The sequence below is a fragment of the Leptopilina boulardi genome, unplaced genomic scaffold (genome assembly GCF_019393585.1).
Source record: "Leptopilina boulardi isolate dan_hultmark-lab unplaced genomic scaffold, ZJU_Lbou_2.1 LbouV2_377, whole genome shotgun sequence".
In the NCBI taxonomy this organism is placed as follows: Eukaryota; Metazoa; Arthropoda; class Insecta; order Hymenoptera; family Figitidae; genus Leptopilina; species Leptopilina boulardi.
This window is the reverse complement of record NW_026137948.1, coordinates 2,085,784-2,113,749: the sequence shown is the minus strand read 5'-3', so window position 1 is coordinate 2,113,749 and position 27,966 is coordinate 2,085,784. Positions and strand designations below refer to the sequence as shown.

Genomic DNA, 27,966 nt, shown 5'->3' with positions numbered 1-27,966 from the left:
TTTGAATTTGCTCTTGATTATTATTTATTTTTATTATTATAGTAATTTTACCGTTTTTGTTATTAATCATTTTTGTTAATAAAGGTTCTTTAATTTCATTAAATTCAAATCAAGGCCTGCGCAGGCAGCAGATCGTTCCCGCCTTGATAGCTCAAAAATTCCAACGGCATTGGATTCTTTGGAAAATTTCCCATCGACTAGTACTTTTCCAATTTTTTTTTTGACCAAAATTTACATTTTTTCATGCAGAAATGGATTTTTCAATCTTCATTTTGAAAGATGTCACTTTTCACGAAATTAACGATTGTGAGTGTTCTTTATGAGATAGGGGCTTGAAACTTTGGCTAGTTGAGTATTTTTAGAGGTAGAATACGCCTAAAAAATTTGAGCCAAATCGATAACTTGTCACCGACAACTGTGCGTTTTACCCGTGGAATCCCTCTACAGATTCTAGGAATTTAATTTTTTATTTATTAAGATGCATTTTAAATAAAAAAAATATATGATAAACAAAATTTTGACATACATACATATTTAGAAATTTACTTAAAACTTTGTAGATATGCTGTTTAGATACACGGAGAAACTTTAGTTTGTAAAATTTGACATTATAATAATTATTTTTACAAAAAACCAATAGTAAGAGAGGATGAAGTGATAAAAATGACATTATTTTCTATTACTATAGTACAAAATAAATTTATCGGTATCATTTAAAAGTATAGTATATTATTAATAATTACAATAAGGAGTTGGAATGATTAATAAAAGCTAAATGATTTGTAAGTTAGGAAAATGAGATATTCACAAAAATAATTTTGACTAGAATAATTATGAAAAGTAAGTGTTGAAATTTCACATATTACACTCTGTTTTAAAAATATTACTATTTTTATTGGAAAGAAGCAGAGGTGCTATAAATATTGCTTATCTTAAAATTGGTTACTGTAACATCTAAAATTGTTTTTTGAAAACATTCCCATTGAAAATAGGAATTTTATTTCTTAGTAGCATTCGATTGGTCGAACTTTGCCGATGATGTACGAAAAATATCCGGTTATTGCCGAGTATAACCGATTGGGTTTCATCACGTAATAGTAATATTATCAATATGTATGTATTATGTATATAGTTTGCAAATATGAGAAATGACTATTTTTAACATTTTATTCAATATTTAGATTTAACAAAATAGATTAATTTAAATAATAATTAAATCAAATGTATAATTTCATGTAAAAAAAATTATTTTTAAATATGTGTTTATTATTATTTTGTGTTTTATTGAAAATAATTTATTTATTTTAAGTGTTTCATAAAAGTTTCTGAAAATCAAATATTGGAAAATTTTAATGAAAAATCAAAACAAAAAATAGTTTCAAAAAAAGTATATATGAAGTAATCATTGTAAGAAAGTAATTCTTAGAATTTTTTTATTATATTCATTTAAAATAATAACTTTTTAAAAAATCTAAATTTTTAAAAATTATTGTTAAAATTTAAAAGAAATTTTCCAAATTTTTAATTAAAATTATTCAAAAAGTTAAACAGTGAAGGAAACACAAAATGAAATTTACTGAATAATATTTAATTTTGAGAATTTAATTTAAATTTTACTTTATTTATTTTAATAATTTATATTTTAATTAATAAATTTAAAATATTAAATTAGGTAGATATATATTTGTAGAAATTCTCTCGCAAGCGGCAATACTTTTTGTTGTTTAGTATATAAAGAAGTTCCCTTTTTTCTCAAGCATGTATTTGCGACAATTATGTGAATGTGTGTATTATTAGAATAAGTTCTTTGTATTAGTATTGTATTAAAAGCGTGCGTTCCTTAAGAATATTTAATATGTGTGAGTATATATAATATGTTTACTGTGATATTTGAAGGTGCAACTTTGAACATTTAATATCGAATATGGTAAAATTTAGTATGTAGTAGTAATTTTTTTCTATTATTGTGGAGGGCTTTTTAACTTTTATGTCAATATTCCCAAAACACTATAGTAATTTTATTTTCACACGGGATGGATATTTACCATAGTTTTTGTAAATTTCATAATTCTTTTTCAGTTATTAATATATTTATAAAGCTCGTTTTCAACGATTCACCAACTTCAGTTTCGTATTTTTTCTATTAAAATTTCCTACAGTTTAGAAATATAAATCCATAATTATTATATTACTCTTTCCAAATTAAGAATACTCACTCAGTATAATATTTAAATAGTAATTTTCACAAAGGTAACGCTATATCCTCGTTTACTATTGGCTTTTTGTAAAATTTAGTATTATAATATCAAATTTTATAAACTAAAGTTTCTCCGTGTAGAAATTAGTTTATATAATCAATTTTTGGAAAATCGAAAATCATCACGACTATACAGCTTTTTCTATGAGGAAGCAAAATTTTTTTTTTTTTTTATTGTAAATTGTATTATATCCTAATCCTCAGATTCATGATTTAGCTACGAATTTTAAATAGTGAGAAACGGTGACCGTTAACTGTAAGATGCTCGTGTCACAACCGCGTCCGAGTTCCAGTATAACATGACAACTCTTCACGCTTCGATGATAAGATACTTGAACAACTTCCTTACTTATCCAAGTAAAACGTATATACTATGCAAACGTTAATGTTCTATTTACTACCACTAATTAATTAAATTCCACTATTCCCAACTCAAATTTCAAAATTATAAGAAATAGCATTTGTCTTCCTTTTCACAGTTTCAATAATAGCACTAGTTTAGTATACTTATAAGTTTTATGGATAAAAATTTGCACTGTATAAAATGTCTGGTTAGAATAAATAAAATTCTGATTAGCCTAACAACAATAAAATGTTAAATATATCACGATGGATTGGAACTAACAATAAGTACAACCCAAAGGTTTTTACACTTCCAATTTTCTTGTGAATTTCATTTCTAGAATGTTCCCTAAGTAACCTTAAACAAAAATGTCGTTTTAAACAACGAATAAACTGCAATTAAAATTGTTTTGATTTAATCAAATTTTGAACAATTTAGTTGTAAATATTATTAACATTTTTTTTCTTTTTTTATTAAAGCTAATAAACAATTATAATTTTTATCCAATGTTTAAAAACAAGAGCTCATTTTGTACTTCGAAAGATTCTCTATAATTTTGTTTGTTAAATTTTGTTACCAAATATTATTTAAATAACAAACAGAATCGTAGAGAATCTTGGAATAAGAAAAATGAGCTATCCCAGTAAACGAAAAAGGATTGACGTGCCACTAGATTTGTATATAAAAAGTGAACTAAAATTTTTTTCTCCTTGAAATATTTTTCTGCTCGATGTCTCTCCTATTTATTAGGATGTGAGGCAAACTTTTTTTTGGAAGAAATGGTTTCACTAATACTGTGATGACCATTTTTTTTATTTTTATTTAATTATTAAATATAAAATAATAATAATAACTCAGTATAACAGAATTTATCACTCGGTAAAATATTAATACATATATAGGAATATATCAATCCTCCAAGTCAAATAAATAAATTTAAAATCCTTTTTTAACGTTTCGACGGTACAACCGCCCTCTTCAGAAACTGAAAATTTTTTATTATAAAACTTAAATACAAATCATTATTTTACATTTTTCTTTTTGTACGGTTAATTAAAATATAAAAGTATGAAAATTATAAAAATTATTTACCGTAAAAACCGTAAAAATAATAATAACTATTAAAAAATAATAAAAATAAAAAAATAATTTTTTTTAAGGCAAATAAGTGTAAGGAGTCCTGTGTAAGGAGGCAAATCAGTGTAGTACGAGTGTTAACTTTTTTGGTATTTCTTTAAATAAGTTTATAATTGAACTGCGTAATTTTGTGTATGATAGGAACAATAATGTTAGCGCGGCTGATTAATTTTGTTTAAATTAGGATTATCGTATTATAGTACACTGTACGAATGGGCACTGCCCGTATACTTTTAATAAATAATTGATTTTTTAAATTATTAAAATTTTTAATTTTAATATTGGCTTATTATTGATTGCCAATCATTGGCAACGGCGTAGACAGCCATTGAGAATTTATTTCTATTCATTTCAATTCGTCGTGACAAATAAGTAAGCGGGATTCAGACGAATTCAACCAAAAGTCAATTCACTTTAATTAGTTTTTTTTACTGGGATTATTTATAAAAAATGGATAAAAAGTACATTTTTCAACTACATTTAAATAACAAACTGATAAAGTTAAATAATTATTATTTGGCAACAAATTTTGAATTATAATAACTTTCTTAACAAATTTTTTTAACGATTTTTTTTATTTCTGGTCTTAAATTACTCAGAAAACATTTTAGAAAGGAAATTTACAAACAAATTTGAAGTGTCAAAACCTTTGGACTGAAGTTAGTTCCGATCCACCTTGATATCCTTACTTCTTATTCTGGTTAAAAACATTAGGAAATCTGGTTACATTTCTGATCAATTTAATAAGAAATTTTTCTTAAACAAACCTGAATATTTCTAGTAAAAAATTGTTTGGTTATTTATTAACATACTGTATTCTAGTTGATCTTAACAGAAATTAACTAGAATTATTTAACTAAAACTGCGTCTAGCCTTATTTACTATTTTTTTTGCTAAAATAACTAGAAACTTTTTAACAATATGCATCACTAGTTTTCTCACTAGTTTTAGTTGAAGTTACTAGATGCATCTGGTTAAGGGAAAACACTAGTGAAATTTCAACCTATCGAAATTTATGCTGTTTAGTGGTGTCAATTTATTTTCTGATAAAATTGAGTATTTAAAAATATAATATGTTATGAAAAAAAACTTTAAAAAAAATATATAACTCTGTTAATAATTTTTAAATAGAACTCGAAATTCTTAAAAACTTAAAATTTGAACTTTCACTTACAATTTTAATTATTGCTTCCTTAAATTTTAACATTTTTAATTAAAAGATCTAAAATTTGGTACTCTGGAGTATTCTGTCGTACAGATTAAAAAAAAATCAAGCGCCATTGTCGCTAAGCTCGTCATTACTATAGTATAAACATGAGAAAATCAACCTAAGCGACAATGGTGTTGAGGCATCTTTTTAATGTGTACGGCAGGTACCTCCAATTTTAATAAAACTTGGTATCCTAACGTATTGAATAGTGAAAATTTGCGCAAATTTGATTATCGTAGTACACCATAAAATCATGGTTTTGTGCGATTAACTCGTAAAATACACAAATTTTTTGAAAAATGTTTTAGATGAAACTTGTAGATCTCGAAAAACCACACATTTTATAACCTATACATTTTTTACCAAAAGTGATTATTTTTCGAGAAAAATCCAAAAAACCATAAAAATCAAAATAAATGATGAGAACCAGTGCACATCATAACTTTAAAGAAATTTGGTACTTGTAAGTATACTAACGTAGTTTGATTTTTATGCGATTAACTTGTAAAAAACGCAAAATTTCAAAAAATGTATTAGACAAAAGTTGTAGGTCTCAAAAATCACACATTTTATCTCTTGTACATTTTTTACCAAAAGTGATAATTTTTCAGAGAAAATTCTAAAAACCATAACTAACATAAAAATCATGGAAAAATAGTGCGGACACGTAAGGTACTTCTCTGTTTGTATTTTGAAGAAACCTCGGTGGGGGGGTCGGATATGGCCGAAAGTATTCTGCGGACAATGTTGTGTGTAATCATTAGCACCAGTTCAGGTAACATGATGACGTGGCCTTCGGCAGCGTAAGGTTCTTTTCTGTTCATATTTCAAAGAATCCTTGGCAGGGGGGAGGTCGAATATAGCCAAAAGTATTCTGCGGACAAATTTGGATGGGATCCTCAGTAGCAGTTTACGCAACACAATGTACGCGGCCTTAGGCTGCGTCAAGTTCTACTCTGCGTTTTAAAGAAACTTTGGCGGGGGGATCACATACAATGACTGATTGGTATATTATGTATTAGTTTTCATGGTTTTCCAGAAAACTTCTTTGGACCTTAATGAACAACTTTCTCACTGGAAGTTTGTTGCTGCTGAAAATTTGTCGAACTTCTCCGCATTGAGAAAATTGCACATCACGAATTTCGCAATGTCTCAATAAAAAAATAATAACTTTTTTATTTTTAATCAAAACAACTTTTTCCTTTTTTAGTCACTCGTAGGATATAATAACACGTATTTTCGTTTTTGTTTCATTGAAAAACTCGTAAAATTGACTGAGCTAGCGCGAATTGAAGTCAAAAAAACAATTAAATTTTACGTTTCCAAAAAACCAGTTTCCCGTGTAGAAAAATCTTCTGGGGCTGGCCTGATTCTAGCCAGACCGCCTAGTTTCCAGACTAGCAGCTGCCCAGAAACTCTAGCCAGCGGCTGGTCAAAAGTGTAACGCTAGAAGCGGTCAGACGCTGTCCAGACAGTCTGACCTGGCGCTGGGCAGATGACCATCATTTTCAATTAACTTTAATTGATTTAACTTATAAGAACAATTCATTATATTTGTGAACTTAAAAAATTGCGCATACAATAAAAATTAATATTATCCACAATTCTTATTAACTCAGTACACTTGCACGTCTAACATTAATTTTCAAGAATTAAATTAAAATTTACCACTCACAGGGATCGAACTCACGACCCTATACCTAACCTAACGCTTTAACGACCGCGGCTAAGTCAACTGGAATTTTTTTTTTCAAATTGTCTATATGAACTACAATGATAAGAATCTTATTTATGTTATTAATTTTACTTAATTTAACTATTTAATAATAGTTATACTGTTTTCAATATAAAAAAAAGTTAGAAGAATTACTTTTTTATTATTATTATTAATAATTTTGTAATTGAATTAATGTAATAGTAATTTTATATTAAACAATTGTTTAATACAGTGCGGTCTCGTAACTGCAACATTCTCTGAAATTTCCCACTCTTTCGGACTTGATACTGCAACATATCCCACTACCTACCATTTCAGGGACGTACATACCTACTATACGCGAGAAAATTTAAGACCCCTGAAAAACGGACTACTTTCATACTTTCACTTTGAATTTCTCTTTAAAAAAATTTTTGGGAAAAAATGACAAAAATCCTTTAAAAAATTTAATTTTGTTAATAAAATTTGCTTATATCAAAATTTTGTTTATCTTATCAGATAAATTAAATAAATATTAAAAATAATTGTTATACATTCTATAATATACATTTAAATTTAATTTAAATATTCTGTATGTTTAATTTAATTAGTATATTAAAAAGTACATTATTTTATTTGTTTTAAATATATTTTATTGTTTCTATTATACCATATTCAAACAATAATTTTTAAACATATTTTTTGTTTCAATGAACAATTTTCATTTAAAACATCAACCTCGAGAAACACTAAACTTTTTATTACAATCTGAAAAAAAATACTGATAAATAATCTTTTAAAATTATAAAATCGTTAAAATTTAAATTTAGTTTTTTAAATCAGAGAATTTCTTTTTTCTTATTATGTTAAAGCATTTTATGAATCAAGAAAAAATCATTCTTTAAAAAATACATAATATTATGAGTACACGTCATTCCTTTTTTGCAACATTCTCCATATACATAATATTATTTTGTATTGTCGTCTAAAAATAAATTTCTCACATGAGCCACAACATCCTTAGTCTCATTCTTCAATCTTTGAAGGAATATTAAACTTTTGGAATCACAGTTCCACTGCCTTTGATACCATTCTTGAAAAGTATTTAAACATTTTAGAGCTTCATCTGCTTCCGTAACAATATTTCCGGAATCTGAAATTGGATCAATATCTTCCATATCTTCCTCAGATTCTAAATCTTCAGTCATTTGTTCTTCGCCATTATCCTTATTTGAAGATTCAACTCCAGAAGAATAACTGAAATAAATTTAATAAAATATTTATAAAGCAGAAATTCAGAATTTTTTTTTTAAATCAGAGAAAACATTGTTTGAATTAAAAACATTACTTTAAAGCAATAAAATAATTTTAATAATGAATAATAATAAAGATGATTGATTTTTTTTAATGAAACATTTTCTTGTTATTAATTTTAAAAAAAATCAATTTTTACCGTTGTAAAATCTGATGAATACTTTCTAAACTCCAACCAGTCTCATCACTATCTACCTCAAGCCAAGAAAGAACATTTTGGATATTAATGTCCTGGTAACCAGGAAGTCTGTACAAAATTTGTAGAATATCATCGACAGAAACATTACTAGCTTCAATATCAATGTCACAAGAAGGTATCAACTTCCTCCAAGCTCGAGAAACATTTGTCGCATTTACATCTTCCCATGCCAATGCGATAAGAGAGCAACAATTAAGCACATTTAAACCCTTTATGTACTGTAGAAGACTTTCTTCATTTTTTTCCAAAAGCATGTCCCTCAACAGGCTTCTTCTATAATGCCTTTTCATCTTAGCTATAATTCCCTGATCCATAGGTTGAATAAGAGAAGTTACATTTGGAGGAAGAAATAAAGCCTGAAATAAAATATTTTCATTAGTTAATAATTTTAATTTAAAGTATATATATAAAATTGTAAAAGAAATATTTAAAAATACTTACAGTACAAATATCGGAAAGAGACTCTATGTCTTCTTTAGATAAATGACACTTCGCATTATCCAGAATTAATAAGACCTTGTATGATTTTCCTTTCTTATCTTGAAATTTTTTTACTGAAGTTATAAATACTTCAGTTATCCAAATTTTGAACAAATCGCGAGTCATCCATGCACTTTTTTGGTTTTGGTAAACAACTGGCAATTTTTTAATACCTTTGAAACACCTAGGTTTTTTGGATTTACCAATTACAAACAGAGGGATTTTGTGACTGCCATCAGCATTCGCGCAAACCATGACAGTTACGCGTTCTTTAGATATTTTAGAGCCTTCAGCTTTATTTTCATACTCGGTGACAAAGGTTGCCCGAGGCATCATTTTCCAAAAAAGACCAGTCTCGTCCGCATTATACACTTGATGTAATTCAAATTTTTCCTCGCGCATTACCAATGCTAAATCGTCTACAAATTCGACAGAGCTCTCAAAATCAGCGGACAATTGTTCTCCTTGCATTGTAATAGAGCGAATGTTATACCTATTTTTAAAATTTGTCAACCATCCTTTACTGGCTTTGAATTCGGGATCAGCGTCCATTTCTTTATTGATTAATAATGCCTTTTCTTGCAAAATTGGAGATGTTATCATTTGTCCAGCTACTCTTTTTTGTTTAAACCATTCGTACAGCACGTCCTCAAGAATCGAAATTTTTGACATTTTTTTTCGTTTTTCGTGAACAGTATTATCCAATTGTAGACGAGAAATATTTCTCATTCTAAAAATTGTTGACCGCGTAACGTTGTATTTTCTCGCAATTTCGGCATAATTTATTTTAATACCCTTCTCTTCATGTAACTTGAAACTTTCCAAAATTTCTTGACGATCTTCTAAAGAAAGCCACTTATATTTTTGAGACTTTTCTGACATTTTCTGAAAATATAAAAAATTGTTTGATAAAAATACAAAAAAGTAATAATTAAATAATAAATTTGAAAAATAAATAATAATAATTATTATAAATAAATAATGAAAATAAATACAATACTTATTTTTAAAATTTTCAAACGCGCGAGAAAAAAATTCTTCTGTAAAATTTACGAGTGTTTCTCGAAGAAAAGAAGAACAATGTTTATTGACATCAAAGTATTTTTATTTTAATCGATTAAGATTTTGATTTGACGAATAAAATCTTTCAATTTGAAGAAATTTTGGTTTATACAAAAATTATTTGATTAAAAAAAAATTTTTCAATTTAGAAAAAAATTATTAAAAATTAAAAATCTTCATAATTAAAAATTATTTTATTTAAAGAAAACATTTTTCGATTCAGAGAAAGAAAATCTTTGGTAACAATTTTTCATTTAGAGAAAAAAATTTTGGACTCAAGGTTTTTGTATACTAACATATTGATAAAACTATTTTGTTTATTTTTAATAATATATTGAAAAATAGTTTAATTAAATTAAAAAAGGATTTATTTGAATGGAAAAAAAGTGTTTACAAAGAAACTATATTATTTATATTTTCATTACTAATGTGTTTTTTTATATAGTGAATTAAGTAAAGTTTTACATTGAATTAATATTTAATTATTTATTAATACTTACTATTGATGGCAATTATACTTTTTATCCAAAATTTGAGTCACTTTTTGCGCACAAGTTATATTTCATAAAATTTTTTCAATAATTCCTAAAATTTACCGGACATCCAAACTATTCCGATTTGAAACAGTCACTGAAACTGCTTCATCATTCAATGAAAACACTTTTCATTTGTGTGTATTGAAATCTATTAAGAGGTGTTTATATTTTCAAATATATGTATTATTATTATTTATTAATTACTACGCAGAAGATGAATATCAAATCCAATTTGCATATTATATATCACTAATATTTTAAAAATGACACCAAACTTTTATATTTATATGAAACATTTAATAATTACATAATTAAATTTTAATTATATTTTTATAATTATTTATATATTTATTTATTTTATATATTTTATAATTTATTTTATTTATCAATTTTATTTTAAATTTTAATTATAAAACAATTTTAGAGTTTTTTTTCATTTTTATTTATGAATACTTGATATTCATTTTCCGCTGTAGATACGGCACTGAAAGCTGCCGACGTCACGTTTCAGTTTCAAGTCCGGTGGTCGAGGTGGGGTGTTGCAGTAACGAAACTGTTGCAGTTTCAAATGTTGCAGTTACGAGACCGCACTGTATAAAATTTTCTTTTTTAAAAAAGTAAATAAAATATATAAGCTTAAATTAAATGACAAAAAAATTGAAAAATCCGATTAATCTTAATTATGTTGTCATGTCAACAAATAAAAAAATTTTAATTATCTATTAGTTTTGGACAGCATCAGAGCTGGGTCTGGCTAGACTTTTCAGACCAGCATCGCTAGACAGAGTCTAGAAATTAAAAAATAAAAATTTTTAGTTATCTAGACCTTCTGTCTAGCATCAGATCTGGGTCTGGCTAAACTTTCCAGACTAGCGACGCTATTCAGGGTCTGACTAGTGTCTGAGTAGCACCAGAACTGGGCCAAGCTAGATCTTCCAGACTAGCGATGCTAGACGCTTTCTAGATTGCTTTTTATTAAGAGAAAAAGATGCGCAATCGAATTCAGTATAAGAATATGCTTTAAAAATATTAAAATTCGAAAAATGAATTTTGAGTGTCCATGGGACTTTGCTTTCCGGCCGAAAAAATTTACGTATGCCCTTCTAGAATTCAGCGGCTCATTAGTTATGATTTTTTGGATTTTTCTCGAAAAATAATCACTTTTGGTAAAAAATGTATAGGAGATAAAATGTGTGTTTTTTGAGACCTACAACTTTTTTCTAAAACATTTTTTGAAATTTTGCTTTTTTACGAGATAATCACAAAAAACCATGATTTTATGATGTTTTTTTTATGGTTTTTACCATGATAATCAAATTTGCTCCAATTTTCATTATCATTTTCGTAATCAGCGCACCAAAATACGTTAGTACACTAAGTTTTATTAAAATCGGAGGTACCTCTACTTTGGGAGTACACCCAAATTTTTGAAGTCTTACATTTTACAATAATTGTAAAAGTAAATAACACAGCCCCACAAAAAAGTATCATGTGCGGCTGACCTGAGTACCCTACCCTCATGTATTTTGATGCACTGAATACCAATCTGAGGACAGATTTGCTCATATCAGGAGTTTTTTCTAACCTCAAAATACACGTCGGATTTTAAGTAACATACAAATTTTTTAAAAATTGTTTGGATTCACTTAAAACTCGTTCCTCGGGGGTTTTGGGGTCGTCGAAAACCCCTAGATACCAAGTAACTTGAAAATTAAAAAAAAAAATTAAATTCCTATGCCATACTGTTCCGACATTTTGAATTTTGGAAATTTGACTTTATATTCGTAATCAGCGATCCCAAAAACTCCCATGGAAGGAGTTTTAAGTACGAAGCTGAAGTACGCAACGTTTATGATAAACGATTTTTAAAGAAATAATTTTTTAAAATGAAAAATTCAATAACTTTTTGCCTAAAAAATATTTTTTTATAATTTGTTGATTAATGAAAACTACAAGAAATATTTTTTAGGCAAAAAATTATAGAATATTTCATTTTAAAAAATTATTTCTTTAAAAATCGTTTACCATAAACGTTGCGTAATTCAGCTTCGTTTTTAAGTGAATCCAACCAATTTTTAAAAAATTTGTATTTTACTTAAAATCTGACATGTTTTTTTGAGATTAGAAAAAATCCTAATGTGATGGAGCAAATCTGACCTCAGATTTGTATTCAGCGCACTAAAATACATGGGGGTAGGATACTCGGGTCAGGCGCACATAATACTTTTTTGTGGGTCTGTGTAATTGTCAATAATTATTATAAAATAGGTATATTATATATTTATTATTTTATTTTATTATATATTATTATTATATTATATATAGATCTAAAATTTAGTATTCCCCCATACAGCACCGAAACTTTCCTAAAGATTTCCTCAAGATTTATTTGAAATGTTCAGAATATTTAATTGCAATGTTTAGTGAAAATTGTGTAAAGATTTAAATGTCCCACTTGAATAAATGTTCAGGAAAGTTTCACACTAAACATTTATTTAATCGGGACATTTAAATCTGTACACAATTTTCACTAAACATTGCAATTAAATATTCCGAACATTTCAAATAAATCTTTAGGAAAGTTTCGGTGCTGTGGGGGTTATGGTGTATGTTTATGAGTTACCCTATAATAGGTTTTAGTACGGGTTACAAGCGCAATTGTCCGATTACTTTTTATTTATTATTATCTTTAATTTTTTATCTTTTACTGTCTTTTATTCTAGATATATAAATTGGACAAAATTTTTACAAAATGCAGTTAAAGATTTGAAAAATGCAGAGAGAAAAGTCTTTAATTTAAATTATATTGATTTAAATATCATTTTTATTTTAAGGAAAGCATTTAATCGATATTTGAACTTGAATTTAATAATATTTTCAAATGCAACATATGACATATGAAAATTTTTTAAATACAAAAAAATAGACAAAGTAATTAATGAAATTTTTTCTTTTTAGGCATTCATTCAGAGTTTTATTACAAAGAGAAGCACAAGTTACAATTTTCTCTGTAAAGATCTTTGAAAGACAGTGGTATTAGTGATATACCGTTTCTGAAGTTTTCTAACGAGGCCGGATTCTGTCACGGTTTCGGAACAATGCAAACGAACGGTTCAGAAAATATGGAGAATGGTGTTGATAAAACAGGATGGACGGTACGTTTAATAAAATGTATATAAAACTAATTTTTTCTTTTTGTTAAATGAAATTATTTATTTAATTAAAAAACTAAATAATAATTTTCTTAAATAAATTTATTAGTACATTTCAAAAAAAGTATATAATGAAATGAATTTTATTGAATTTATTATTTGTTATGTTGTAGAAAATGTTTTTTATTTCTTCTTAAGTCCTAACACAAAAGTGTAAATGTTTCTTAATCATGGATTTTAGAAAGATTAAAAGCATCAAAAAATTAAAAAGCTAGATGACAAAATAGTACAATACAGGAAATACACTCTTTTATTGTATCTACTGATAACACAAGAGTGAAGATATTTTTAAGTAAATTACTTTATTTTCACTGACTTTTAATTAACTCCTGCTGAGTTTTTGAAAATATACGTATTTTACTAAAAATTAAAAGAATATTCCACAAATCTCATTTGACTTAAAAATTACGTTGTGTGCTTTTCTTACGCGGTGGGGATTACGATACATTGGCTTTCGTCCAAAACCCATTTAAAGTCACGCTTTTGAGACTATCGATACTAAAATAGATAAAATTGTTTTTTAAAGGTTATTTCACTTTTTAACCTTGAACATTTTTCTAGTTTTGTGTCTCATTCTATATCTAAGAAAAAGCTGCACGGAGAGACCCGTAGGAGTAATTTTTATAAAATGTAACACTATGTTTTACTATTTTGCTTTGCATAGTCTGGAAATAAGGGACTTTTTGTAATATTTACTATTTTTAGTATTAATCTACAAATGTGTAACAAATTACTACGTTTTTTAAAAATAATATCTAAAAGTACTACATTTACCTCAACATTTTTTTGAAAAAATTACTATATCCTATAGTAAAACCGTAAGACCATCATTTGTAACCAAATACTGTTTATCATAAGAAAAAATGTTCAAAGTTTCTTATTATTTGTTAGAAACGAGTGCAGTATTTGGAAAAAAACTATAGTAAATTCAGATGGAGCGTCTACGGAAAATTACTACAGTCGTTTGTAAATATACTACCTGTCAAAAGTAAAATGGAAGAAAAACGTAAATGTATTATTTGACATTTTCTTATTCACTAACACAAGGAGGCACTCGCTTGAACATTAAGAACTTATACTTATATTATACATACACATTCACGCATCGGACGGTTTTACATGCGAATAACTATATCTAACCTAAACTACATTATTCGCTATACGCAATCTAAATATACCAGAACGCAATACATATATACTATTCTCAGTTTTCTCACTGTTTTTATATATTAATCACAAGTTCTTGTTACCACTCGCGAGATACAAAAATGAAGATGCCATCTATTAAGAAGAAAATGGCGCGAAATTTAAAATTCATTATTCTGCAATGTTATTCAAACCAAAGATATTTTATTTACAAAAATGACTGGAAGTTTCAAATTTTTTATTAATTATTTATTTATTAGAAATTAAATTTATATAATTTATATTTTTCATTATAACCCAGATAGCACGTTATTTCGCGGCGAGTTCGCAACGCGAAGTTCGGTAACTCGTATTGCGAACTCCCTGCGAAGTAATGTTGAATATCAAAATGTTCTCCTACTGGCGAGTTCGCTTTGCGAACTCGCCGAGAAGTTGCAATGCGAACTAACTGAAAAGTATAAATGCGAACTAACTAAAAAGTATATATGCGAACTTGCTAAGAAGATTAAATGCGAATTCGTTGAAAAGTTCAATTGCTAATTAACAAGAGCAATTTTAATGCGAATTTGTTAAAAATTTAAAATGTTAATATAAATGAGAAATTTCTGAGAAAATAATTGAATAATAAAATGGATATTAAAAGGATAGGATGGGAAAGACATAAGAAACAGCAATATTTTTATAATTTTTGAAACTAATTTATTAAACGTTATCTTTTGCGTGTGTTTGCAAAATTAAAATAAAAAAGTTAAATTTAAAGAAAAAAAAGAAAAGTGAAACCCCAAAAAAAGACAAAACAAATAATTTTTCTCATTTATATTAACATTTTAAATTTTTAACAAATTCGCATTAAAATTGCTCATGTTAATTAGCAATTGAACTTTTCAACGAATTCGCATTTAATCTTCTTAGCAAGTTCGCATATATACTTTTTAGTTAGTTCGCATTTATACTTTTCAGTTAGTTCGCATAAGGTTATTCAAGTTGGGTGGGGGAAAGCCAAGCTGGTGCACAAACATCCGGTCTATCAGCACACATTTCCACGTATTTCTCGTGGGAATGAATGCTGATAGGCTGATAGGCCGGATGTTTGTGCACCAGCAATCATCCATCTTGGCTTTCCCACACCCAACTTGAACAGGCCTGAACTTGAATAACCTTATTGCAACTTCTCGGCGAGTTCGCTTTGCGAACTCGCCAGTAGGAGGACATTTTGATATTCACCATTACTTCGCAGGGAGTTCGCAATGCGAGTTACCGAACTTCGCGTTGCGAACTCGCCGCGAAATAACGTGCTATCTGGGAAGTTTGGATTTTCATTTATATAGTTAGTTTATACCTAGTTATGTTAGTAGCCAATAGAAAAACTCGCGCCGAGTAAGCATTTGCCGGGTCACTAAAAATGACTACAATGAAAAGTATCTTCTGAAACACAACCTTTTAAATTACATTATACTTTAATATCAAAAAGACAAAATTGTCTTTTATAATTAGATAACTCATATTCTAGTTTTTCCTTTCTATGATACAAAATATTGAAAATTACTACTTTAAAAGAGATAAATTATTATTAAAATAAACAAAATTCTCAATTACTGTAATACATTTTCATAAAAGTCCTTTATTTCCGGACTATGCAAAGCAAAATAGTAAAACATAGTGTTACATTTTATAAAAATTACTCCTACGTGTCTCTCCGTGTGAAAATCAGGGAGAAGTCATTATTTCTATTTCTTAAATTATAAATGTAAGAGAATATTTATAATGGAAACTTTCAAAAAGATATCAAAATATCAGACTTTACACTCCTTAGTTAGTAAATAAATAGTAGTACATAGTAGCTTTCAGGGTAAAAAAAAGTATAGAAAAAAATATATTGACTTTCATTCTTTAACTTATGAAAAAACATTAAATTACAGTTTTAAAATCAAATTTAAGCTTGAACCCTGTACTTCACTACGATATAGCGATATTGACAACAACAAAATAAATTAGCTGTAAAAAATGGATTTTTTAAGTTGTCAAGCATAAAAAATTTGCTCACACTGTTCGTAAATACACGTATTTTAAAAAATACTTGGATTCGCTTGGAATTTGTCACTCGGGGGCTTTCCGGGTCGCGGATTACGGATATGATGTCAGATTTTCAAAATTTAAAATGGCAGATCTAATAAGGCAGACGACTCTTTTAAAAATCGATTCAATCCGACATATTGGATCTGCCATTTTAAATTTTGAAAATCTGACATCATATTTGTACTCCGCGACCCCGAAAACCCGAATGACAAATTCCAAGCGAATCCAAGTATTTTTTTAAATAGTTATATTTACGAACATTTGTAAGTCAATTTTTATGCTTGACAACTTAAAAAATACATTTTTGACAGTTAATTTAATTTCTTGTGGTCAATATCGCTATATCGTCGTAAAGTACAGGATTCAAGCTTTAATTTATTTAGCGCAAAATAAATTTATTATAAATAATTTTTTTCCTTTTTTTATAAGGAAGAAGATAGCGTTTTTTGTTTTTTTATAGGATCAAAAATATGTCCAAAAAATTACAAAAACCACAATAAAAATCACAAAATCTGCCAAAAATACCGAAATTTGAATTTTTTCTGGGGTTGTTTTCTACCCCAGATGTGCTTTCTAGGGTTAAAAATATTCCTGTTTATTTTATCTTTAATTTAAAAAAATTCATCCTGGAGATTTTTTTGAGATCTTGAGATATCGTTTTTTGAATATCATCATTTCATGGAGAATTAGGATCGACATTTGTCTTTTTATACTTTCATTTGTTTTATATTATTGTTTCTAGTTTGTAACAATATTATAAAACATATGAAAGTATAGAAAGACAAATGTGGATCCTAATTCTCCTTGAAATGATGATATTCAAAAAACGATATCTCAAGATCTCAAAAAGTCTCCAGAATGATTTTTTTTTAAATTAAAGATGAAATAAAAATGAATCTTATTAAAAAATTAAAAAAAAGGGGGTCGAAATTGATAAAAACTCTAAAAGAAATTTTGTTTTTCACTTTTTTCTATAATAATAAGAAAATTTTATTTAATAATTTTTTGAAAATTCGTAATTTTCCGAAAAAAATTGTTTTTGATTCACCAAAATCAGTTAAAAATTAACTGAGATCTAAAGGAAAGAAAAAATTGCTGTATAAAAATTGAAAGTGATACAACTCCTACAATTTTAGATATTTTAAAAATTCTTTTTACTTATACACATTGCTCTTATATGAAGCTATAATTTTACAAAGTATCATTAAAATCGAAGAACCACTTGCAGATTCTGATATTTCTGACGTGGACTTACCCATATTTTTTGTTTTTAAATTGTAGGTTTCACAGGCGGACAAATAATGAGAGTACTTTAAACCATACTAATAAAGATTAACTATTATTATTTGAACTAAAATTTAAAAAAATTCTTTTTTGCACATAATTTTAAAAAAATGCATTGACATTTATCCAGGATGATTTTTATGTTCTGGACCCCCTAAATTTTTTTTCATTGATCTATTATTTGAACCTTTTTTTATAAAATATTACGAAGTTATTGACGTTAAAAATCAATCTCTGCAAACAGCCAGAAACTACAACTTAACACTTTTTTTAAAAAATTATTATATTACTAAATAAGTTACCATAAATTGATGACAAAAAATCTCCATGGGGAAGCAAAATGTTTATGAAATAAACACAAAAACACGGAGAGAAATAGATGGTACGGGGTACTATCTAGAAAGTACCAGGTACCATATTTGATCTAATATATACGAACAGCTATCTAGATTCTATCTGTTACTATCTAGATTGTACGGAGTAACATCTTGATTGTACTGGGTAACACCCTGTTGAAAATTCCTATGTGAGAACACATATGGGATCCCATCCAGGATCTCTTGTGAGTTCTTATGTGGGTTCCCGTACAGGTTCACACATAAGATCCTGTATGAAAAGGTTCCTGGGATGAACTTGCGTGAGATCAAGCGCACGATCTTATGTCTCTGTAAAAGCAATAACACAGGATCCCATGAGGTTTCCTGTGTAGGTTCCTATATGAACAACACGATAAATAGGAACACACATGGGATCTTATCCGAGATCTTGTATGAGTTCTTACATAGGTTCTCACATATAAGAAGATTAATAGCATATATATAAAAGCATTCTATAAAATCTTATTAAGCTGCTATTAATCTTCTTATATGTGAGAACCTATGTAAGAACTCATACAAGATCTCGGATAAGATCCCATGTGTGTTCCTATTTATCGTGTTGTTCATATAGGAACCTACACAGGAAACCTCATGGGATCCTGTGTTATTGCTTTTACAGAGACATAAGATCGTGCGCTTGATCTCACGCAAGTTCATCCCAGGAACCTTTTCATACAGGATCTTATGTGTGAACCTGTACGGGAACCCACATAAGAACTCACAAGAGATCCTGGATGGGATCCCATATGTGTTCTCACATAGGAATTTTCAACAGGGATAACCATACTTTTTGCAACATCTTTGATAGTACCGAGTTCAATTATTTAAAACATTTTAAGATAAAAATTCATACATTTTCTATAAAGTATCTTATTTTTAAAAAGTGACTGGAATTCTTTTGTACTATTTCAACTTCAAACTTTGAGAAAATTCTGAATTCATAAATAATTTTCATAAACAGCCTTAAAAAATTTTATTTTAAAAAGTAACTTTCACAGTGAAAAGTATACTAAAGTAGCAATTTTGACAAATTTCGGTAAGATGTAAAGTGTGGGCTGTAATATTAAGAAAGAAATTAGAGGCGAATATGTATATCTCGAAAACAGTAAAAGATACGCAAAATCTGCCAAAAATGCATGATTACTCTGAATCAAAAATTAAAAAATTTTAAATTATTATATTGTTTTGTAGGTTGGTTTAATTAATGGCAAATTCAAATATCTGACAGCCGAAACTTTTGGCTTTAAAATCAATGCCAATGGTGCAAGTTTAAAAAAGAAACAACTTTGGACTTTGGAAGGCAGCGAGCATCAAGTTTATCTTCGTTCCCATCTGGATCGTTACTTGGCTGTTGATCAATTTGGCAATGTTACGTGCGAATCTGAAGATCATTCGGATCCAGGATGCCCCTTTCAAATAATGCTTGCAACAGATGGTGAGCTATGATCTTTTAAAAAAATCTACTACCTGTACAACAAAATTGTTTAAAAATTGGAAATATTAAAACAGATTAAATTTAATTTTTTTAACTGTATTTTTTGTAGAAAAAGACTCTTATGTTTAAAAAAAAATTGAAAAGCAAAATCAATTCTTCAATAGAAAGTGACAAAACGTCTATAAATAATCAAAAATTGAAAAAGGTACATAATGTCCAAGAAGTTGGCAACGCCATTTTGTTTATTCAAAAAAAATAAAAGTTGTGCTGAATTGTGCTAGGTTTGTGCTCAACTGTTCCGAAAAAAATTTTTAGAAAACAAAATTTTTTTTCACAATAACGCCATTTTGTTAAAAATAAAAAATCAAAGTTGTGCTGACCACAGAATATTGTGTTACAAAAAAATTTTTTTTTTCAAAAATTAAAAAAAAACTTTTATTAAAAATTAAATTTTTGCAATTCAAAAATTTTTTAAAATAAAAATTTTTTAAAATGAAAAGTTGTGCTAACTTGTGCTAATCGAGCACAACAAATGAGTCTTAATAAACTTTTCCCTAAAATTAATAATTTTGATAGAAAATTATGTTTTAAAATTAAAAAAATTTTTTTTTAGCAAAAATTTTCACACATTAAAATTTTGATACATGAAAAGTTGTGCTAAATTGTGCTACCTGAACACAGCGAAAAAGTCTTAATAAACTTTTCCCTAAAATTAATATTTTCCATGGAAATTCATGTTTTTTAAAAATTTTTTAGCATAAATTTTCAAAAATTAAAATTTCGATAAATGAAAAGTTGTGCTGAATTGTGCTAAGCGATCACAGTAAAAGACTCTTAATAAACTTTTCCCTAAAATTAATATTTTCCATGGAAATTCATGTTTTTTAAAATTTTTTTAAACAAACATTTTCAAAAGTGAAAATTTTAAAAATGAAAAGTTGTGCTGACTTGTGCTAAGCGAGCACAGTAAAAAAGTTTTAATCAACTTTTCTCTAAAATTAATATTGTCGATAGAAAATTATGTTTTTTAAAATTAAAAAAAATTTTTTTAGCAAAAATTTTCAAAAATTAAAATGTTGATAAATGAAAAGTTGTGCTGAATTGTGCTACCTGAGCACAAAGAAAAAGACTTAATTAATTTTAGGAAAAAGTTTATGAAGACTCATTTGTTGTGCACGATTAGCACAAGTTAGCACAACATTTCATTTCAAAAAATTTTTATTTTTAAAAATTTTTGAATTGCAAAAATTTAATTTTTAATAAGTTTTTTTTTTAATTTTTGAAAAAAAAAATTTTTTTTGTAGCACAATATTCTGTGGTGTTTGATGTGTTCAGCACAACTTTGATTTTTTATTTTTAACAAAATGGCGTTTTTGTGAAAAAAAATTTTTTTTTCGAAAAATTTTTTTCGGCACAGTTGAGCACAAACCTAGCACAATTCAGCACATCTTTTATTTAAAAAAAAAAAACAAAATGGCGTTGCCAACTTCTTGGACATAGGTACATAAGGTTCATAACCTGGCAAAAGATGTTTGATATTTTTAAATATCTGACAGAATTTAGGGCTCAATTAGGGTTTATTACCGCCTAAAATTAACAATTTACCGCTCTGTATTTTTTTTAAAGGGGGTTGGTGTTAGCTTAACGTTACGCTAGCATCACCCGCTTAGAAACCCAAATAGATAATGAGATATTGAAAATTCCACTCTGTCATAATTTAGGACTCATTTATGGCTTTCAAACAGACATAGAAAGAATTATAAAAAAAACTTCAAAATCAAAAAGACACTGTTTTTTATTTTTTTTTTAAAAAGGAGGTAGTGTGAGCTTAATGTTAAGATAGCACCAACCCCTTTTTGAAAGAAAAAAAAATATAAAGCAGTATATTTTTGATATTGAATTTTTTTTTAAAATTCTTTCTATGTCCGTTTGAAAGCCCTAAATGTGTCCTAAATTATCGAAGGGTGAAATTTTAAATATCTCATTATTTATTTCGGTTTTTAAGCGGCTGGTGCCCGCTTTTCAAAATTCAAAATAACAAAATGAATTTTTTTAAATTCATCACATTAGCTTGAAACTCGTTACTTATGGGTCTTCGGGTTAGTTGATTATGAATCTAGTATATATTAGATTTTTAAAATTCAAAATATCGAAAAAATTTTGAGAAAAGAATTAGATTCTCTTGAAATTTTTTACTCGCAGGGTTTTGGTACTACATATTACGAATTTAATACCAGATTAATAATTAAGAGGTAACAAACTCATTCAAAAAAATCAAAATTTTTTTCTTAAATGGTCCCTTTGGGTGTTAGAAATAATATTCCATTAGTTTTAAGTCGAAAAAAACCATGGAACTATTACGAAGCTGAAGTACGCAACGTTTATGATAAACGATTTTTAATGAAATAATTTTTTAAAATGAAAAATTCTGTAATTTTTTGCCTAAAAAATATTTTTTTATAATTTGTCGATTAATAAAAAATACAAGAAATATTTTTTAGGCAAAAAATTATAGAATTTTTCATTTTAAAAAATTATTTCTTTAAAAATCGTTTATCATAAACGTTGAGTACTTCAGCTTCGTGAACTATTTTTAAAAAATAATTTTCTGCGGAAAGACAATTCGCACAGTAAGAGAATTTAATATGATTAAAAAATGATTTCAGAAAGCGCAGATAATCTCACAAATCACTAGTCGGAGGTTTTGCAGGTCACAAATTACGAATCCGATGTCAGTTTTCAAACATTAAAAATGGCAGATCCAATATGTCGGACAAAAAAAATTAAAAAATAATCGGTTTTACATGAAACTTGTTGCTAGGGGGTTTTCAAGATCACTGTTTACGAACTTGATGTCAGTTTAAAAGAAAATGTTAAATTCCTAATATTAGCAAAATTTTAAATCATCCTTAAAACATTTTTGTTATAAATTGAAATAACTTATATTTAAAATTTCTTGTCAGGTATAGGTATTAAGTAAAAATTACAAATTTAACAATAACTCGAAAAAAGGATTCACTTACGATTTTGGTCTTTACGATTATTAAAGCTTTAAATAAAGAGGAATGAAATGCCACTATCCGAGTTTGTCACCATTTTTGCAAAACCTAAATCTACTTGAAGCCAAGCGTGAGGGCTTCATTAATTGAAAAATTTTCAAAATAAAAAAATGCTTTTCGAAAAATGAACGTTATGCACTAATCGATTCATTTATAAGTTTTATGAAATTTTTCAAAAATTTTGTTACAGAAATTTCTTGAAATTCTTTCTTTGTACAAAGGTTCATGTCTTTAGAACATATTTCTAAAGTTATGTATTGTTCAATTTTCAAAAATCTGGAAAAAAGTAAATGAGGTCATGATTTTTCTGAAATTTTTAAGATATCGTTTATTGAATCGGAACTTTAAATTTCTGCTGAAGAGAGGAATAAAAAAAATGTAAAAGAAACTAGACTAATTCATTAATTTTTTCTTTAGGGAGTGGAAGATGGGCATTAAAAAATGTGCAGAGAGGTTACTTCTTAGGATCAAGCCAAGATGAATTAAAATGCACTGCAAAGGCTCCAGGTGAAGCTGAATACTGGCTTGTGCATCTTGCTGCAAGACCACAGGTAAACATTATCCAATGACCTGTTACATTTTCTGATTGTTCCATTTCATTAAAATAGACCAGGCAGATGCGAGTCAGTCATGTGTGATAAAAGATTAAATTAAATGAAATTAATTAAACAACCGTTTCTCTATTGAAAATATCAAAAAATACTATCAGAAATTCTATGTGCACGTATTAGTTATTATTAAGAACAATAGAACTAAATAAGTGTGCTAGCTTTTAATTTGAAATTCTTGTATTTTATTTTTTACATTTTCAGAACTTTTTAATTTTTTTTTCAATATGAAACAGTAGTAAAAATTTTGCAATTACATATTTGGTCAATTACATTATGCTCATGATTTTTATTTATGATTCTTGTAAAGGTTAATTTGAGGTCAGCTGGACGAAAGCGTTTCGCTCATTTGAGTGCAATGCAAGATGAAATTCACGTAGATGCTCCTGTACCATGGGGAGAAGACACTCTTTTCACACTAGAATTCCGCCCAACGGCGTCAGCTGATGCCGATGGTGATCGTACCAAATCCGTAGGAGGACATTACGCTCTTCACACTTGCAATAACAAATATCTTGCTCGAGACGGAAAACTTCTCGATACATGCACTCGCGACTGTCTTTATGCTGCAGAGTTTCACGCTGGTCTACTTGCTCTTAGGTATGTATAATTTTAATAAAGTTTAAAGAATACAAAATCTTATCAAAAATATTAATTTTTTATTTGAATTTTCATATTTAAGAATTTTTATTTCATTGAATTCATAATTAAAGTATTTAGTCAAACTTATATAAAACAAAATTTATATTCTGTATTTACATAATACAGAAATTTTAATTAACATAATTGTTCTTTAATCTAATTTTCATTTAGCAGAATATTCACTTAACAGAATTTTATTAAAATGAATTAACACAGGGTGGCCAGTGGACCGGGAAACCGGGAAATGACAGGGAATTTTTACCTTGACCGGGAATTTTGAAATTTTTTATTAAAAAGTATTTTATTTAATTCAAAAATTGTTTAGAATTATTGTCGTATATATTGTATTTTCAATTTCGCGCGTTTAGGCTATAGGCTGCGTTCATTTCTTCCTATGAGGTTGTGTTTACAATTATTGCAGTACAGTGAACTCATAATAAGCTAATAATTTTGTGCGAACATGTGCGAACTTAACCAAAGGCTGATAAAACGTGTTGCGGCATGAAAAATAGTAAGGTAAGTTTTGAATTTCTAATAAATTCATAAATTAATAGGGTTCACGTTATTTTCTCACATAAATTATACTTACAAATTATATCTATATCTCTAATCAGAAAACTCTACGAATTTACTTGATCTAGGGAGCTGTGGACTTCACATGTGTCATAATAGTTTTAAAGGTGCGATAAAAGTTACCAATTGGAATATTGTTTCATTCTTACGAAGCCTTTATAATTTATTCAAAGATGTCCCTTCGCGCCGTGCACTATACGTTGAATATACAGATTCGGATCTATTTCCATTAAAATTTGGTGCTTCCCGCTGGTTGGAAAACGCTGAAGTTGCAGAAAGAGCATTGGAAATGATTCCTTTTCTTGGCAAATTTGTGCAAAAAGCAGCAGATCAAAAAACGAAACCAACATCTGCTAGTTACAAAATAGTTGAAGAATTTGTTCAAGATCCTCTTCTTGGGCTAAAATTAGCATTCTTTAAAACTCTGGCATGTGATGTTGAGCCATTTTTGCGCGAGTTTCAATCTGATTGGCCCTTAATACCTTTTTTGCATTCTGCTCTAAACTCGTTGCTTCAAACAATTATGGAACGTTTTGTTAAATCAGAATGTGTTAAGTCAAATATCGATTTCATGAATGAAGAAAATCTTCTTAAATACAGTGAAATAGAAATTGGTTTTGAAACAACCAGAGAATTAAAAAAGTGTAAAAATGTGTCTCAATTGGAAATTGCTACCTTTCGCCGTGATTGCAAAAAAAGTTTACAAAAATTTGTAACTAAATTAATGGAACGGTCTCCATTAAAATACAAACTAACGGAAGCAACTAGTTCCTTCGATCCGGAAATTGCAATCAAAAAAGTAGGGAGGAAAAGATTCAAAAATTTATTACAAATTTTGAATGATCACAACTGGATTGATTGTGTATGTTCAGAAAAAGCGCTTCGACAGTACACCAAACTTTGCTCGTCGTCAGTGGTAATTGAATCTTGCAAGAAATTTCGAAGAGCTCGAGATCGTGTTGATCATTTTTGGATTCAACAATTAAGACAGTTTGATGAAGACGGCAATGAGTTTAAAATTGTCATGCAAACGGTGCTTATCTTATCCCATGGCAACGCTAATGTCGAGCGTGGTTTTTCCATTAATAAGGAAAGTGTATTTGAAAACATGTCACAAGAAACACTAGTTGCTCACAGAGTAGTTTATGATGCAGTCAATTTTCATGGTGGAATAGATGGAATTCATATAAGTAAATCTCTGATTCATGCAGCCCGAAATGCTCATTCTAAGTATTCAAAAGATCAAAAAAAGAAAAATACAGAACGACAAAATGAGAAAGGGCAAAAATCGAATAAGCAAATGATCAAAATAGCCGCCAAAAATTTGAAAGAAAAAAAAGCTTTGATCTTAGAAAATGCTCGCAAGTGTGCAGAAGACATTGATTTAGAACTTAAACAATCAAATAACCAAACCTGATTTTTAACTGAATACGTATCTGAACGTATCTTTAATTTAAAATATATATATATGTTTATCTTAAAACTCAAAGTATTAAGATGTTAAAATATTGAATGTGATATTAAAAATGTAGTTTTTAAAAGTTAACTTCTAGTTTAATTGAAAAGAGATACAAATATCTACGAAAAAGTTTATTTTATTAAAAATATATATAGTATGTGTTTATTATAAACATTAAGTAAGAAACAAAATGTGATAAACGTGATAAAACGTTTTTTTTAATGTATATTACGTATTTAGATGTTTTATGTTTAATAAAGAGTCAATATTCAATAAATTTATAGAATAATTTTTTTGGGAATTTTCCTTTATGACCGGGAAATTACCGGGAAATGACCGGGAATTTTTTTTGGTGAAAAAAACGGCCACCCTAAACATTTAAAATAATTTTTATTTAATAGAACTTTTATTTAACATAATTTTCATTTAAAACAATTCCAGTTTAATCAAATTGCTTTAACGAAATTTTGACTAAGTCGAATTTTTAAATGCCAGAATTCTCATTGCACCAAAACTTCTATTGCTAGAATTTTTATTTGTAAAAATCGTCATTATTTTGTTCGGGCATTTTCAATTTCTATATCAAATGAAAATTCGGTGATTTGGTAATTCTTTCAGACAACATTGCGTACAAATGAAACTTCCGATAAATAAAGTTTCGATGAAATAGAAATTTTCCTATTTAAAAATCTGGAAAAAGTAGAAATTCTATTAAAAGAAAATTCTGCTAAATAATAATTCGTTTAAATAAAAAATTCGGTTAAACAAAAGTTTTCTTAAATAGAACAATTCTGATAAATCAAAATTATTTTCTATGAAAATTTTTCTAGATATAAATGGAAATTGTATTGTATTGTATAAATATATTATAATATTATTTAAATAATAATATTATATAAAAGCTGCTTTATCAAAGTTCATTTAAATAGAAATTCTATAAAATCAGAATTTTGTTAAATAGAAATTTTTCAATATTAAAATTGGTCTTATTATAAAATCTACTTTTTTTAAATTCTGCTAAATGTAAATTGAATAATTTTTAGTTCGACATCACAAAAATTCCAGAAAGTCTAATTTGAGAAATTTTCAAATAACCATATAGGCAGAGGGTTAATTTTTTAAATATGCCAACTTTTTATAGGGATATTCATGGAGCATATTTGGCACCGATTGGAAGTAAAGCCGTCCTAAAGACACGTTCGACAACTGTGACACGTGATGAACTTTTTTCTCTAGAGGAATCTTTGCCCCAAGCTTCATTCGTTGCGGCTCTCAATCAGCGTTATGTTTCCGTCAAACAAGGTGAGTCACTTGTAGAATCATTTTATCCTTACAAAGAGTTTATTTTTATGCATGTGTCTATAGCTATAAGCGGAAACAATCGTATCCAAACAGTCGTAACTTTACAGCCAATGTGACTGAATACAACTAAAATAGCTATTATAATTCATGAAATTCATTCTTCTCCACTCTGCCATGCATTTTAATTATTGTCGCGTTCCTTTATACAGTGTGTTACTTGATTGCGACACACAAACGATGAAAAATATTTTTTAGTTCCACTCTTAAAATTATTGCTTCCTCTTTATCCTCGATAAATTTTTTACTTCCTTATTATGTTAACATTAATTTTTGGTGTCACATGTCAAAATTGATTCTTTAGAAAAAATTTAACAATTTTCAGAGGTAGTTAAAGCTGCAAGTATCACTGTCATGAAACAACTTTTTTTCAAATGAAAATTCAAGACTACTTAAAGGCTACTTCAATATCGTGTACAAAAATTTAGGGCTTTTATATAATATTTATTGAAATATACTTATTTTTCAAAAATTTGTACTTATCAATTTTTCGTTTTCAGAT

The 27,966-nt window shown here is 27.6% G+C and overlaps 3 protein-coding genes across 3 annotated transcripts in view; 1 reads left to right on the top strand and 2 right to left on the bottom strand.

Annotated features, from left to right (window-relative positions):
* LOC127287929 (protein singed) overlaps nt 1–27,966 on the top strand; it is a 38,803-nt gene that overhangs the window by 7,265 nt on the left and 3,572 nt on the right. The window contains exons 2-6 of the mRNA XM_051315081.1: nt 13,193–13,389; nt 19,521–19,764; nt 23,241–23,374; nt 23,742–24,031; nt 27,247–27,407. Of these exons, the coding sequence (XP_051171038.1) occupies nt 13,333–13,389; nt 19,521–19,764; nt 23,241–23,374; nt 23,742–24,031; nt 27,247–27,407 (886 nt within the window). The 5' untranslated portion in view covers nt 13,193–13,332. The remainder of the gene's footprint in view (nt 1–13,192; nt 13,390–19,520; nt 19,765–23,240; nt 23,375–23,741; nt 24,032–27,246; nt 27,408–27,966) is intronic.
* Nucleotides 7,587–8,432, bottom strand: LOC127287931 (jerky protein homolog-like). Its single transcript, XM_051315082.1, has 2 exons — nt 8,097–8,432; nt 7,587–7,900 (listed from the first exon to the last, which is right to left on the bottom strand). Exons 1-2 carry the CDS (start codon nt 8,408–8,410, stop codon nt 7,612–7,614), a joined length of 603 nt encoding a protein of 200 aa, XP_051171039.1. The 5' UTR covers nt 8,411–8,432; the 3' UTR covers nt 7,587–7,611.
* LOC127287921 (jerky protein homolog-like) lies at nt 8,448–10,532 on the bottom strand. The gene is made up of 3 exons (XM_051315073.1): nt 10,199–10,532; nt 8,810–9,521; nt 8,448–8,512 (listed from the first exon to the last, which is right to left on the bottom strand). Exons 2-3 carry the CDS (start codon nt 9,516–9,518, stop codon nt 8,448–8,450), a joined length of 774 nt encoding a protein of 257 aa, XP_051171030.1. The 5' UTR covers nt 9,519–9,521; nt 10,199–10,532.